This window comes from Hyperolius riggenbachi, chromosome 7 (assembly GCF_040937935.1).
Source record: "Hyperolius riggenbachi isolate aHypRig1 chromosome 7, aHypRig1.pri, whole genome shotgun sequence".
Lineage (NCBI taxonomy): Eukaryota > Metazoa > Chordata > Amphibia > Anura > Hyperoliidae > Hyperolius > Hyperolius riggenbachi.
The window spans coordinates 197,667,029-197,682,468 of record NC_090652.1 but is presented as its reverse complement, the minus strand read 5'-3'; the positions used below and the strand labels follow the sequence as shown (position 1 = coordinate 197,682,468).

Here is a 15,440-nt window from a genome sequence, read left to right as displayed (position 1 = left end):
ATCTACAACCCCTGGCAAAGCAGGCTGTTTCAGTGCATGGCACTCAGCACTGAGCACCAAAACTAAGGCACCCCATACCAGCAATGTTATGCGGCGCAGGGTGCGTAATGGTAATTTGGGGCTCCGGCACTTCGGATTACATCTCCCTCTGAATTGCGACAACTCAGAGGGGGAATACTATTTAACGGCGCTGGGGAGTTTTGCGGCAGCAGGCAAAGCCGTCATTCGGCTCGTCCTGCGCCCAACTCACCTGCAACACGTACATACATACATCCCCCTGTAGCTAAGATGACATCTCAAGGGGCGTAGATATACCGGCAGCGGACACATAAGTGCTTTAAGTTTAGAGATACTAGTTCAGAGGACCAAATGAAAAAAGTACAATGCTTATATAAATAAACTACCATAGAAATATATGTCAGGGATTCCTAGAGTAATCTAAATGTCCCCTGTAGTGTTAAACCAGATGGTATGTGACCAGGTACTGGGGATACTATAAATGCAAGTGCTATACAACATTGCTAATGACCAATATTTTTCACCAATAAGGCTTCGTAAGGGATCACAGATTTTGAACTAGTCCATCTACTCCTGGGAGATTCTCATTAATATTCTTAGGCTCCTTACACATTATGTAGCAATTTGTATACAGAGGCGCCAAAAAATATAAAAAGGATTAAAAGCTGTTTAAAAGGGGGAAGTATGGTGGACTTACCTCCCTTGTATAAAAACAGACTGAAGCGCGTTACTGTCAATCACATTTATTAGAATTTCCAATCTCCTTGCACCTTGGCGATTCTAATAAATGTGATTTACAGTAACATGCTTTAGTCTGTTTCTCTTCAAAGGAGGTAAGTCCACCATACTTCCCCTTCCAGCTTTTAATCGTTGTCATCCTTTTTAGCGCCTCTGTATACAAATTGCTACCAGGCTAGTCCACCCTAGGTGGAGGGGTGTATCCCCATTTTTTCCTATCTACAGAGAGCGACTTCTTAAACCTGAGTAGGGTCAGGTCACAAATCTCCCCACTTGCCTTTCCAGTGCTTGCCTGTGTGGTAACCTGTGTTTGTGAGTATAACTACCATAATTTATACTTTCTACTACATGATTGACAAAAATACTACACCATATTGGGGCTCTCGGTTCATGTTCTTTGTTTATCCTTACACACTATGCTCAATCTGGTGTGATTATTCTTCAATTGCAATTTTACATTACTGAAAGGTCAAATTGCACATTGACAGTGTAGTGCCCCTAGAGCCTTTCCTTAGGAAAGTATCTGGCTGATTTTTTTTTCTTTTAATTCCCATTGACTTTAAAGGACCACTGACGTGAAAATCTTAAAATTGATCATATATGTAAACATATACAGATAAGAAGTACATTTCTTCCATAGTAAAATTAGCTAAAAATAATTTTTCTCCTATGCTGCTGTCACTTACAGTAAGTAGTAGAAATCTGACAGAACCGACAGGTTTTGGACTAGCCCATCTTCTCATGGGGGATTCTCAGGGATTTATTTATTTTCAAAAGCACTTACTGAATGGCAGTTGCTCCATCCAACTGTCGAAAAAATGTACGGTGAGCAGGGAGGCTGGCCAGCATCTTTGTATACATTTTTTTCATGGCGTGTTTTAATAAAGAATAAAGGCCATGCTGAGAATCCCCTATGGAGAGTTGGACTAGCCCAAAACCTGTTGGTAATGTCAGATTTCTACTACCTACCATAAGTGACAGCAACATACAAGAGAAGTAATCTATGGCTTATTTTTCTCTGGAAAAAACATACTTCTTATTTGTATGTGTTTATGTATATTTTAAATCATACGATTTTCACGACAGTGGTCCTTTAAGCAGCTTGGGATCATCAATAGTTAAAACTGCTCCACACTTGTGGCTGCCTAAGCCTGATGCAGCATAGTTTTGATGCCAGAGGCTCCTGAGCCCAGGACACAATAGCAAATCCCCATGTAAAGACAGCTGAGTTCCATGCATCGGTCAGGAGCCTGTCAACCTTATCACCGTAAGCCACTCACAGTGATCAGGAGGTGGAAAAAGAAAAAAGAATGCTCCCAAAACTGTCCCTGTTGCTAGTGTGTACATAGCCTTAGTTATACAAGTTATTTACTAAATTAGATGACAATTGAAAAGCAGGGAAAGGTAACTTCTCTTAAGGTCCGTACACACGCCGGACTGGAGGCAACGACGGGTCCGTCGTCACCTCCCGCTGGGTGGGCATTCCAGCGACAGTCCGGCGTGTGTACAGTCTGTCGGCGGACTGATACGGCTGTTTCTGAACGATCCGCTGGGCGGATCGCTCAGAAACAGCCGTATCAGTCTGCAGACAGACTGTACACATGCCGGACTGTTGCTGGAACGCCCACCCAGTGGGAGGTGACGACGGACCCGTCGTTGCCTCCAGTTCGGCATGTGTACGAACCTTTATTTTCGGGGTCCACCTCATCCACCATTTAGTAAGGGGTTTTCCATCCTTGAGTGGGTTTTACATATTAGAGAAAAACCCTCAAGCAAAATTAAGATTCAAAATGCAAACAGGATTGACCAACTAGATCACATGAATGATCTGTATAACATTTTACAAGCCACTTTAACATTGCTATTCAAATTTCTCATTACTTAACGTTTCTATGGTTATTTGTCCTTTTGTTCATATTCAAAGTTTACAGCTTATATTTGTAATTCAGTTTACAGTTACACCTACATTAGAAATGCTCTTTTATTTTAAGTCACATGGCGATAATCCCAAATTTTATTGTTTATTGAAATTTTATCTCCAGCCTTTAATATTTGGTTTGATGTATCTTTATGTATTACCGTATTATTATTATTAATTTTTCTTGTATTTATAAGGTGCCAACATATTACGCAGTGCTGGACAATAAATATATACCATGATACAAGGATGACAGATGTAACAAGGTTATACAACACAGAACAAAGTTATACAAGGCAAACGGTACTAGATACATGATCATGCAATTTTTAGCTGGTTAAGTAGGCCCAGTAATACAAGTATGAGGCTGTCATAGTAAAGGAGCATATGATCATGTAGACCACACTAGGGAAGGGAGGACCCTGCCAAAGACTTACAATCTGTGGGGGAGGGGGGGGGGAGTTGGAACACTAGGTAGGGCTGTGGAATAAATTTTCAGTAGAGAGTTACTGTGTGGTAGGGGGAGGGTAGGTCATCTTAAAGAAGTGGCTTTTGAGAGCTTGCTTAAGTGTGTTGAAGGAGGGAGCAAGTCTGATGGGTGGTGGAAGGGAGTTCCAGAGGGTGGGGGCGGCTCTTGAGAAATCCTGCAGGCGCGTATGGGAGTGGGAAATGTGAGGGGCAGTGAGGCGAAGGTCGTTGGAGGACTGGAGGGGACGACCTGGTGTTTACCTGTGAACAAGCTCCGAGATATAGGTAGGGTAGGTTTTGTGCACAGATTTATATGCCAGGCATAGAATCTTGAAACTTATCTGAATTGAATAGGAAACCAGTGCAGGGATTTACAGAGGGGAGATGTGGATGCGGAGCGGTGCGAAGAATGGAGGAGTCGTGCAGCTGGATGCGAAACTGATTGAAAGGGGCAATGCGTTTCAAGGGGAGGCCAGACAGGAGGGAGTTACAGTAATCAAGGCAGGAGATGATAAGGGCATGGATGAGCAGCTTTGTTGTGTCCGCCTGTCCGAGGTTAAGAAGGGGCAGATCTTGGAGATATTATGGAAGTGGAAAATGCAGGCTCTGGTGATGTTTTGGATGTGGGGGATAAAGGAGAAGTCAGAGTCCAGGGTGATGCCCAGACAGTGGGACTGGGAGGTAGGGTGAATGGTTGTGTTGTTTATTGTGAGGTGAAAGTCTGGGGGGGGGGGTGCAGCAGTGTAGGGTGGAAAGACTAGGAGTTCAGTTTTGTCTAGGTTAGGCTTCAGGAATCTAACTGACATCCAGAAGGCCATTGTTGAAAGGCATGAGTAAGAGTGATTAAGATGTGGAATGCATTGCCACAGGAAGTCGTTATGGCAAACTCTATACCTGCATTTAAAGGGGGCTTAGATGCTTTCCTTGCGTTGAAAGACATCCATGGCTACAATTACTAGGTAATGCCTAATGATGTTGATCCAGGGATTTTATCTGATTGCCATCTGGAGTCGGGAAGGAATTTTTCCCTTTAGGGGCTAATTGGACCATGCCTTGTAAGGGTTTTTTTGCCTTCCTCTGGATCAACAGGGATATGTGAGGGAGCAGGCTGGTGTTGTACTTCATACTGGTTGAACTCGATGGACGTATGTCTTTTTTCAACCAAAATAACTATGTAACTATGTAACTATGAGGAGACCTTGTCCATGGTGGTGGATAAGATGTAGAGGGTATAGAGGTAAATCTGAGTGTTGTTGGCATAAAGGTGGTATTTGAAGCCCAGGGAGGAGATGAGTTTGCCAATTGAGGAAGTGTATATGGAGAACAGAAGGGGGCCCAGAATAGAGCCCAGAATAGACCCCAACTGAGAGGGGAGCAGGGGTTGAGGAGGAGCTGTTGAATGAGTGAATGGATAGGTAGGAGCAGATCCAGGCCAAGGCAAAGTCATGGATGCCCATGGACTGTAGTGATTGGAGGATGAGGGAATAGTCTACAGTATTAAATGCCAAGGAAAGGTCAAAGAGTAGCAGAATGGAATAACTGCCTTTGGGTAAGGTCGTTGACCACCTTGGCGAGGGCTGTTTCAGTTGAGTGTGCAGGTCGGAATCCAGACTATAGTGGGTCAAGTAGGGTATTGGTGTTAAGGTATTGGGCATGGTGTTGGTGGACCAGGCGTTCGAGGAGTATAGAGGCAAAGGGAAAGAGGGAGATTGGAAGGTAGTTTGAGGGTAGGGATGGGTCGAGTGAGGGTTTTCAGTAATATTATATGTCAAATGTTATATGTGGACAATGTTTGATATATCAGCATTACTTCAATGTTTGTACTGTCATTAATGCAAAGCTCTAATAAATATTCTTGAAAAAAAGGGATACAAATAAAAAGAACACTTGACACAAATCTAAAGTAAGTGTAGGTTCACACTGAAGCATTGCATTCCATGTAAAAACAGGATGGCAACGCAGTGGAGGGGAAAAATCGCAATGTGCAGTATGCGCAATGTGACACATACAGTGAAGCATACAGTCAATGAAAACATGCCTCTTCAACTGTAAACATGCATGTTGTCTGATAACGCACAGCATGCATCAAGTTATGCCCAGGGACGGATCTAGGGGGGAGCAGACGGGTCTCTTGCCCCAGGCGCAGTTTGTTGAATTCTTAAAAAGGCGGAAACATTTGGATGGGGAATGGCAGTTTAGGCGCCAAAACCTGATCTTTAGGCTCCAAAACTTGACCTTTAGGTGCCAAAACTGGATGGGGAATGGCAGTTTAGGTGCCAAAACCTGACCTTGCCCCAGGCGCAACTTGGTCTAGATCCGTCACTGGTTATGCCAATGGATTCTATCACACTGCACTGCTATTGTGCTGAGGTGAATGTACTATAACAATATAATTACATTGCATTAGTAATGTGATTTTATTGTCCAATAAAATGCAAAACAATGTAATGTAATGTCACAGTGTGAACCTATCTTACATCCAAATGCTCTAAAGTGAAGAAGCACTGGATTGATGGGTTCCAAACCAGGCCAGTGGCTAGAGTTTGCAAATCAGGATTTAGAGGGGAACACCTCTCTTGTTTCAAGTGTGTTATTGGAAAGCTTATTCAGTTTATCTGGGGGGGGGGGGGGGGATTCCTTGTAGACAAAGTTCTTAATGAAATTAACCAGGCTTGGATCTCTAAGGCCTTCAGCACCTCTGCAGAGTTTTCACTGATTAACTGAAACCTAGTGTTTTGATTGGACAATTTCCTGATTAAAAAACGTTCTGTCTATGCTTTGTAGCCTGCCAAAATTATCATCACAATGACTAGGAACCCTTCCAATACCTGCTGCTTGTGCTTTGTGAACTACCTTATTCACTTGAACTTCTACACCACCTTCCAAGTGCCATCAGCCCTCTAACTGTAGCCTGTCAAATTTATGATATTACCATCACAAAAGACCTTTCCAGCATCTTCTGCCTGTACTTTGTGGCCGGCTCTATTTTTGGTTAAGAAACTCCTGTAAGGACATTCTGCCTTTACGCTGAGGTCTATGTACAATTTTAAATAGAACCGTTTAAGGACCTTTTGCCTTTAAGCAAGGAAATTTTCTTTTCAAAAATGTTTTATTGAAATTTACAACATAGTACAAGTTAACACATATATTAAACATATGAGCTCTAGGAATACAAGGTATATTCGCCCCCACATAACATATTTTACCATCCAACAATAAGGAAGCCCATTACTTTCATTGGTCATCATAATTAATGCAATCAGGGACCACCTCCCAGGTCAGGTGGCCTCTACACACAGGGCAATATATACCAAAAACACCTATCACTCAATAAATAGAAATACAGAGAGATATCAAAATACAAACAAAACGGTAAGCCAGGCAAAAGGCCAGTTCCACAAAGTGAAAACACTACAAGATTTTATTAGCGTCTTTTTTTGTGATCTGCCTAATTTTTGGTTATGAAGACACCCCCGGGGGCCTTCTGTTTCTATTTTAAGCCTATATCTCTATATATAAAGGAAAGCTTCTATCTTTGCTCTGAGACAAGGCTTAGTAGGAAGAAAACCCCACAAGCGCACTATAGTTTACTGCAGCTGATGGTTTTCTCTCTCTCAATGAGCTGTCCAGATAAAATTCTGGACTGCTAGAGATGGCTTAAAGGGATCCTGAGTGCTGAATAAAAACAAAATTTGGACTTACCTGGGGCTTTCTCCAGCCTCCTGTAGCCCGCAAGGTCCTCCGTCATCCTCTTCTCTCCTCTCCTGATTCTGCTGGCGCCTTCGGTAATCAGTGACTCTCTGGTGAAGTTGTGCATTCGTGCCCCAGTCACGCAGCCATCAGGCGCCATCAGGCCAGTCGCTGTTAGCCTCCTGTGCATATGTGATTCTCTAAAGACTAAATTGCGCATGGGCAGGAGGCTTACGGTGATCGCCATGATGGCGCGGTGGCGCAAGTTCACCAGAGAGTCGCTGATTACTGGCCCAGCCAGCGGGACCAGGAGAGGGGAGAAGAAGATTCCGGAATACCTTACAGGCTACGGGGGGCTGGAGGAGGCCCCAGTTAAGTCCAAATTTTGTTTTTTCTTTTCATTCAGTGCTTAGGGTCCCTTTAAGTGGCTGAAGATAATGCATTGAGACCCATGTGTCAGGCTAAGCAGAAGGAAAGTTATGTACCTCTTATCTCCTAAATACGTACACGGTATCGGTTGAAAAGGGCGCCTGAGCTGCCTGTATGAAAAGGGCGCCGCCATAGACATCAATGTTATTTTTGGAAATATGGGCTACAAGGTGTAGAAAAGGGCGCCCGAGTTTTGATATAGGCTACAAGCGGGCTCCCCTTTGTAGCCCATATTTTTTCGGCTACAAGGTTTTCGGCTACAGTAGGGCGCCCCTCTGTAGCCCATATTATTGCCTTTTTTTTGTAGCCAAAGTTTTTATATGGGCTACAAGCGCTGGAAGCCAAATTATTTCATTCCCCCACTATCCATGGCGGCCTGGAGGGGGAATAGTAATTAACACATCCTGGAGCATTTTTGTAGCCGAAGTTTTTATATGGGCTACAAGCGCTGGAAGCCGCATTATTTCATTCCTCCACTATCCATGGCGGCCTGGAGGGGGAATAGTAATTAACACATCCTGGAGTTTTTTAGTAGCCAAAGTTTTTATATGGGCTATGCCAGGCTCCTTTTTTTTGTAGCGGAATTTCTATATGGGCTACACCAGGCGCCTTTTTTGTAGCCGAAGTTGGTATATATGGGCTCCACCAGGGGCCCTTTTTTACAGGCGCCCTTTTCATATAGACCCACGTAAACGCTCTCTGCTAATTGTGTTGGAAATTGATACCAAGGCAGGCTAAACATCTTTCATTGTGAAAAAAAAGTACTCTTCTGAGAGATGCAGACACCAGCACTGGCTGTGTTGTCACATATTCCACAAAAAACAGAATTATCTCTGCCAGTGGATCGTTCTAACACAGCTTAAACTGACACAAAATAAAGCAGAGCTTTTTATTTGATTTTAACATGAAAAGTAGAAAAAACTTTGCACAGCTTTTAAATAATACTTAGACATTATTTGTGCATTGTAGTTTTATAACACTTGGTTATTGATCGTTGTCCTTTAACAGCGTCAACAGGTCTAAGGGAACCCACTATGCTGTAAATTGAACGATTAGTGATTCTCCCAGGTATCCCTTGAAGCTGAATAAAATGCCCCTCCCAGTGAATAAAAACATTCCCTCCACTTTTTTTTCAGAGTGTTCTGCACACAGATGGTGTTCTACCTATACCGCTGGCATTTGGTGGCTTTAAAAGCTCTCCACAGACCAGAATTCAAACTTGAAGTTTACCCCAATTAAGTTCATTGGGATTTAAATTAAGCTCCTGAATGAACCCAAACATTTGGTCAGATTCAGGTGAACTGCTGTGGAACCGAACCAAGGGAAATATGACCGCCACAACTTAAAGAGAAACTCCGACCAAGAATTGAACTTTATCCCAATCAGTAGCTGATACCCACTTTTACATGAAAAATATAATGATTTTCACAAACAGACCATCAGGGGGCGCTGTATGACTGATTTTGTGCTGAAACCCCTCCCACAAGAGGCTCTGGTACCGTACGGTACTCTGGGCAAACTGCCACAATGTAACAATGACACACACAGGAAATGGCTGTTTATAGCTGTCTGTTAAAGCCAGAACAGCTACATAATCTGCCCACAGTAACAATGTCACCATGTAATACATGTCAGAATGTGAATCTGGGAGAGGAAAGATTTTACAATGAGCAAACTCTGACTAAATCATGTATGCATAATTATTGTAAAAATTAAGCACCTTTTTATATTAAATTATTTTCACTGGAGTTCCTCTTTAACAGTCAAAGTTGCCATGTGAAAAAAAGCTCTCATACCTGTACCTATAGTTTTAGTGGGTTCAAAGAGAAGTAAACTGAAGTTTGAATGTTTATCTTAGCCTTACATCCAACTACTGGGATGAAAACAGAAAACTGCATATCTGATCTGTGTTTACTGAAAGGGAATATTATGCAACAGTGCAGAATTATTGGGTATCAGAAAAATAGTCACATCTATGGGCTGGTGCACACCGAGCGGCTTTTTCAGCGTTTCTGCAGCTGCTTGCGGCTGCGGATACGCTTGGTCAATGTATCTCAATGGGGTGGTTCACACCAGAGCGGGAGGCGTTTTGCAGAAACGCATACTCCCGGGGTGAGGCTTTTTTTGGATTGCGGATGCGTTTCTGCCTCAATGTTAAGTATAGGAAAAATGCAAACCGCTCTGAAAAACTCCTGTTCAGAGTGGTTTTGCCGGCATTTTTGTCACAGAAGCTGTTCAGTAACAGCTTTACTGTAACAATATATGAAATCTACTACACCAAAACCGCTACACAAAACCGCAAAACGCTAGCTGAAATGCTACAGAAAAATAAGAAAAAGCGTTTCAAAATCTGCTAGCATTTTGCGGATCTGCTAGCGGGTTTTGGTGTGCACCAGGCCTAAAAAAGGTTTTTTGAAAAAAGGTACTGTAATTAAAATACAAGCAGCAACTGGCTGCTGCTTTGGACAATGGCCCTTATTTAATTCAGTTTTCTCAAAAGTTTTCTCCCATGAGATTTTCAACTTCTATTTAAAATAACTTTTAAGCATTCAGCAACTGAAAAAGTACCAGAAAGTAGGTGAAGAGTACTATCAAAATTATTCTGAGTATTTTCTTGCTTGCTGGCAGCTCAAAGGCATTTTATTGATAACAAGATGTGAAAATATCATATAGGAGAAAACTGAAGAGAAAAAGTGAATTGAATAAGGGCCAATATGTCCTTTCTCAAGCTGTGTTACTGAATATAATGAGTCTCAATGAGTGACATTGTCTGTGATAACTGAATAAAGGACACCTGAACTGAGAGAAATATGGAGGATATCATATTAATTTCCTTTTAAACAATACCAGTTGCCTGGCAGCCCTGCTGATCTCTTTGGCTGCAGTAGTGTCTGAATCACACACCCGAAACAAGCATGCAGCAAATCCAGTCAGACTTCAGTCAGAAGTATATGACCTACATGCTTGTTCAGGGTCTGTGGCAAAAAATATTGGAGGCAGATGAGCAGTAGGACATACAGGCAACTGGTATTGTTTACAAGGAAATAAATATGGCAGCCTCCATATCCATCCAAATCCCCCTTCAGCTCAGGTGTCTTTTAAGTTAAGTTATTATTAAAATGTAAGTTTTTTTTTTTTTAATATCAGAAATTGAAGCCACCCCTGTTCTTACTTAACCTCCTCTAACCCGAGTATAGATAAACTTTCTCATGTTTATGGATGCTAACTATGCCTTTTTTTTTTTTTTTTTGGTGCACCCACTACAATCTAGCATGTACACCACCACTTACTAAGCTGTCTTTAGACAGCTTAGTTGTATGTAAGGATCAGGAGCCATTTTAATTGGCTCATAATTATGTGATCACTGTGAGTCAAACAGGGTGATTACAGGGTCAACATTGTTAAAAAACAAATCAAAAACAAACTCTGGTCTATGCAAGGTGGAACTAAACAAGTCTAAGTATGTTGACATACACAAAGCCCAAACCATACTTATGGAAGAATAGTAGTATTTTTCTTTCAATGGTCAGTGACATCAGTTCCCACACTCATATTAAGCTAGCCAGTCAGCATATTATTTAAAAAGGATCTGTTAGAAGAAAAATGTCCCTGTTGGGTACTCACGTCAGGAAGGGGAAGCCTCTGGATGCTAATGAGGCTTCCCCTGTCCTCTTCTGACCCTCTGTTCCAGCGCTGTCAGCCCCCACAGATCCACCGGGGCTCCAGGATTATAACAATCCTGTGTGCACCTCACGCAGGCACAGTAACAGTTTTCTTTTCAGCTTAGGCAGACATAGCTGAACCCGATCTACTATACTATGCAGGCGCAGACACCTCGCCTGCACTGTAAAGCGGATCATTGTCTGCGCCTGTGCAGTACAGCGTATCCGATCATGCTCGGCTATCTCCATCTGAACCCGAAGGAAAACTGATACTGCGCTTGCGTGATGCGCACATAGGATTGTTATGATCCTGGAGCCCCCGCGGATCTTTGGCAGCTAACAGCGCAGGAATGGAGGAGGACGGGGGAAGCCTTAGGATCCAGAGGCTTCCCCCTCCCGAGGTAGGTACCCCATATGGGCACTTTTTTCTTACAGATCCTCTTGATAGTAATATTTTTATAGAATGCACTTTTATTATATACATTAGTGTTTTGTTAGTCTTTTGACTTGCTTTGGTTGCTTTTCATTTATAATTTTCATTTTGGTGTAGTATAAATTGTGTTATGGACTATTAATCTGTAACGCTGAGAGGGCTGTAATACTGATTCTCACATTTATGTGCTTGTTTCTTACATATATTTTACAGTTGCTTGTTTTAGTTTGTGAACAATGTATTGAGACTTTTTTTTTTTTTGAACCAATAAAACTTTTCACAAGTGTTTCACAGAACACATGGCTGCATATGCATACTCTGAAACTACTGTTCTGTGTTTTTGCATGCCAACCTGGTGGCGGTAGTGGTGCATATGCCAAGTGTTACCAGACTGAATGCATGAGCCCTTCTGCTTGATGCCCCACATAAAGCCAGATTATGGGGAGGTTGCACCAAGTGTTTGTTGTTGCACTGTAATGTTATGCTATATTTTGGTATTATTAATGCTGCGTAAGGAGAATGGACATCACTTTTCAGTGCACTTACCATTTTAACAAATTTGCTGTACGCGTTGTTGTAATTTCTTTACTAACCTCATGATGAATCCATTCTCCTTCGACTGTGTCTGTTTTAAAATGGCAGGATTCCATGGCAGAAAGCACCCCCCAAATTAGCCCTATGCTCTTTTCAAAATAAAGTGAAAATTTCCCACATATCATACAATAACACATACCTAAAATAAATAATAATATATTATAACTACTGAATCAATATCTATTTTCTGGTGGTGCAGCCCAAAAAATATATTGTAAATTCTGATTTGCATAAAGAAGTTTGTACAGCACTTCTTAATGGAGATCTGCATTCTCTGCCATGAACACAGCCATTATTTGCCATTTTTTTACTTATTGAACACAACTAATGATTTTTTTGTTTTTTTTTCTGTATTCAATCTTCTTTTGATACGTCCTGGAAGAAATGTCAAAAAAAGAAGATATGACCCATCTCAGTCTGGAATATAAGGCAGCTCAAATGGATGTTGTTTTTGTGCACTATTGGTCAAAGACTCCAAGGTCACATTTATTGGCAATCTCCGCACCATCTTTTCCATGGCCTCAAAGTTGAGCCTTTGATATTTTAACATATTTTCACTGGCTTTTTCTCCAAAATGTACCAGTTGGCTCATTGATCTCTCTCTCTCTCTCTCTCTCTCTTTAAACTCACCTCCAGCTTCCAATACAACATTAAGGTGCAATAGTTTTTTTTTAGAAATTCTAAGGTTGAAAATGAAAGTACTGAACTCTCATATCTCATATGGTGGCACTCAATAAGCATCATCAAACTTAAGCATGACTAATTTTTCTAAAAAACAAAACAACAAACAAAAAACACTGCAGAAAATCCAAGGCATGAATAACCTTTCTATTTTTACTGAAGAAAGAGCAAAGTTGCATGGCATAGCTTTAAACAGAAGCTCAAATGAAAAAAATAAGCTCCAGAATACAAGACAGAGGAACCATCATGGAACATGGAAGAATGGCTTTTCAACATGCTTTGTAGTCTTTCAATCAAGAACAAACTTTCTCAATATCCAAGCCATGATTTCTCTGCTACGACAGAGTGGACATGAAGTCATACAAATAGCAAAATATTAAGGACATGTAAATATGAAAATAGGACTATAAATATAACACATTCAAAGATTTTAAGAAGTCAAAAGCTTTATGTGTATGAAAAATAATATATGAAGTACATATAAATATATATGATGCATATGTATATATGTACATATGTATTACACACACACACACACACACACACACACATATATATATATATACCCTCCCTCTCTTTTTCTAGCATGTAGGATAGGCACGCTGGGCTTGCATTCATAAATAGAGAAGACTAAGCATGTACATGCAGGAAATTTTGGCACAACAACGATGATATAAGGTTTGTATGCTTGAAACCAAAAAATAGACCTTTATTAACAAATACTGTAAATTAATATATATGTAATAATTCTAAATAATTTAAAAGCTACATTTTTTTCTTCATGGAGATTTTGTACATAATGTATGAAAATAGAGATATAGCTACACATTCAAATTAATCACTAAAGTGCCAAGCTCATATGCACATTACTGTTTTCACTTCTTGTCTCCCACATGCATGTAAATAGGTAATTCTATCCATAAGCATATCATGTCACTGGGTAATGTAGGTGTCTGTTGTAAACAAAAAATGATGCAGTCAATCCTCTAATTTATTCTTTCCTTTTACAACTTACTGTATTTTCAGTGTAGGTGGCATTACTCTGATTTTAAATTTCTCTTACATTTTTCATCATAAACTGTTAACCTTTTGGTTTACAGGTAATCTTCATTCAAGGGTTTTGTCCAAGAAACTATTTCCATCTTAACACGAAGGTGCCTTGTTTAGTAGCTCACAGCCTTCTGCTACTTAACTTCCACAGGGATGAATAATTGCAAATACTTTCTGTTTTAAGAAGGCAAAATTCAGTTTTGCATATATTTACAGAAGTAAATACCGTTTTCTGCTTGCTCCCATAGTGTAGCAAAATAATAAATACATAATAATAATTCCATCCCAAGATGCCCTGAGAGCCAGACTTGTCCCCTGCACCATAATGTCCTTCTCTGTAAGTGTCAAACAGTAACTGTTGTTTTCAAAATGAATATTGGCCGACTGTTATTGAATCCACATAAACTAATTCATAAAAAAAACATAAGATGCAATTGATAGTATATTACCAATATTGAATGCTTAGTAGAAAAGGATAGGCTAGAAAGTAGTAAATAATAGTAAAAGTAAAATAATACAAGCAAATCTAAGTAATGGTTCAGTGGTGGTTGGTCTGCTGGCCACCATTCATAGCTGAAAGTTTTAATGAGGGGCCAGGATATTCTCCTGCCTTCTTGTTCACACAGAACACATAATGTTTTCAAGATCCTGTGACTTGAAAAAAGCCAAGTTAGGCCCAACATTGGGCACAGGAACATCTTTACAGTTGTGCCCTTTATTGCCTTTAGTTAATCAGTCAACTTTTTTGTGATCTGCTCCAATTAATAAAGCAGTGGTCTATCAGTGGTCTACCATCATGCTATATTTCTCAGTCTCTCCCGTGGAAGCTAATGAAGGCTGTAAACAATTGTCTCACTCATATCTCACTGTGCATGGAAAGACATGCACAATTGTCCTGGGAAATGAAATCTAGTTTTGTGTGTAGAATCTCATTTACCTTTGAACGGAGTTATTGAATACAATTTCAAACATTAGGTTATATCTACTAAAGGGGTAATGCAGAGGTCAGCTGCAAATTGCTGTATAGGGTGCAGCATCATAGTTATGTTTTGACAGAATTCCATTTTTTCTGCAATATACAAATTGTTCTTCCTGTCAAATTTTTCATTGAAAGGTACAAATTGGGGGTTTGAATGTATTTATATGTATAAGTATGGGAAGATCATTGTACTATACATTTCAATGTCATTGCATTTCAGTGCATTTCACTGTTCTTGTTACGTCTTAAAATCAGACATATTGTCTGACAATCCTCTATGTACGTAATAAGTCTATGCTGTTCTTAAACTTTTTTCCCAATATTCATGCCTAACTTAGATGTATAGATAAATATTTTTAAATTATAAAATTGCAGAGATTGTAAAACCCATGTTTAAAGGTTTATCATCATAAATAATGTAGCAAACATTTTTATTTCACAAGTAAATGCTGAAATGCACAATAATGACTTGATTTTAGGGGCACCAGACACCCAGGTCCTAAATTACGTAAGTCTAAAATTTAATATAACCAACTTTTTAATGTGGAATTGATAAGGTCCAACTGGCACAAACTTTGTTTTCTGAAACTAGCTTGAGATATCAAATGTGTTAGACCCAAAATAATACTTTGAAATCCAAAATTTCTGTACACATTAGGTGTTTTCATCACTATCAAACTTATTTGGATTAAACAAATAAGGCTGAACATGTTCAGTCAGTGATTTCAAGTTAGTAGTGAAAATGGTGACTTAAAGCACCTGTAGAGTGAACATTATGCA

At 40.2% G+C, this 15,440-nt stretch overlaps 1 protein-coding gene across 9 annotated transcripts in view; it reads left to right on the top strand.

Moving 5' to 3' along the window:
* ADAM23 (ADAM metallopeptidase domain 23) overlaps positions 1-14,894 on the top strand; it is a 468,543-nt gene extending 453,649 nt beyond the window's left edge. For 4 of the 9 annotated variants that reach the window (XM_068244991.1, XM_068244987.1, XM_068244984.1 and 1 more), the window contains one exon: positions 12,333-12,467. In XM_068244991.1, the coding sequence (XP_068101092.1) occupies positions 12,333-12,378 (46 nt within the window). In that variant the 3' untranslated portion in view covers positions 12,379-12,467. Of the gene's footprint in view, positions 1-12,332 lie in introns of all 9 variants that reach the window. The other 5 variants (XM_068244982.1, XM_068244983.1, XM_068244981.1 and 2 more) reach the window with 2 other exon arrangements.
* The last annotated feature ends 546 nt before the right edge of the window (positions 14,895-15,440 follow it).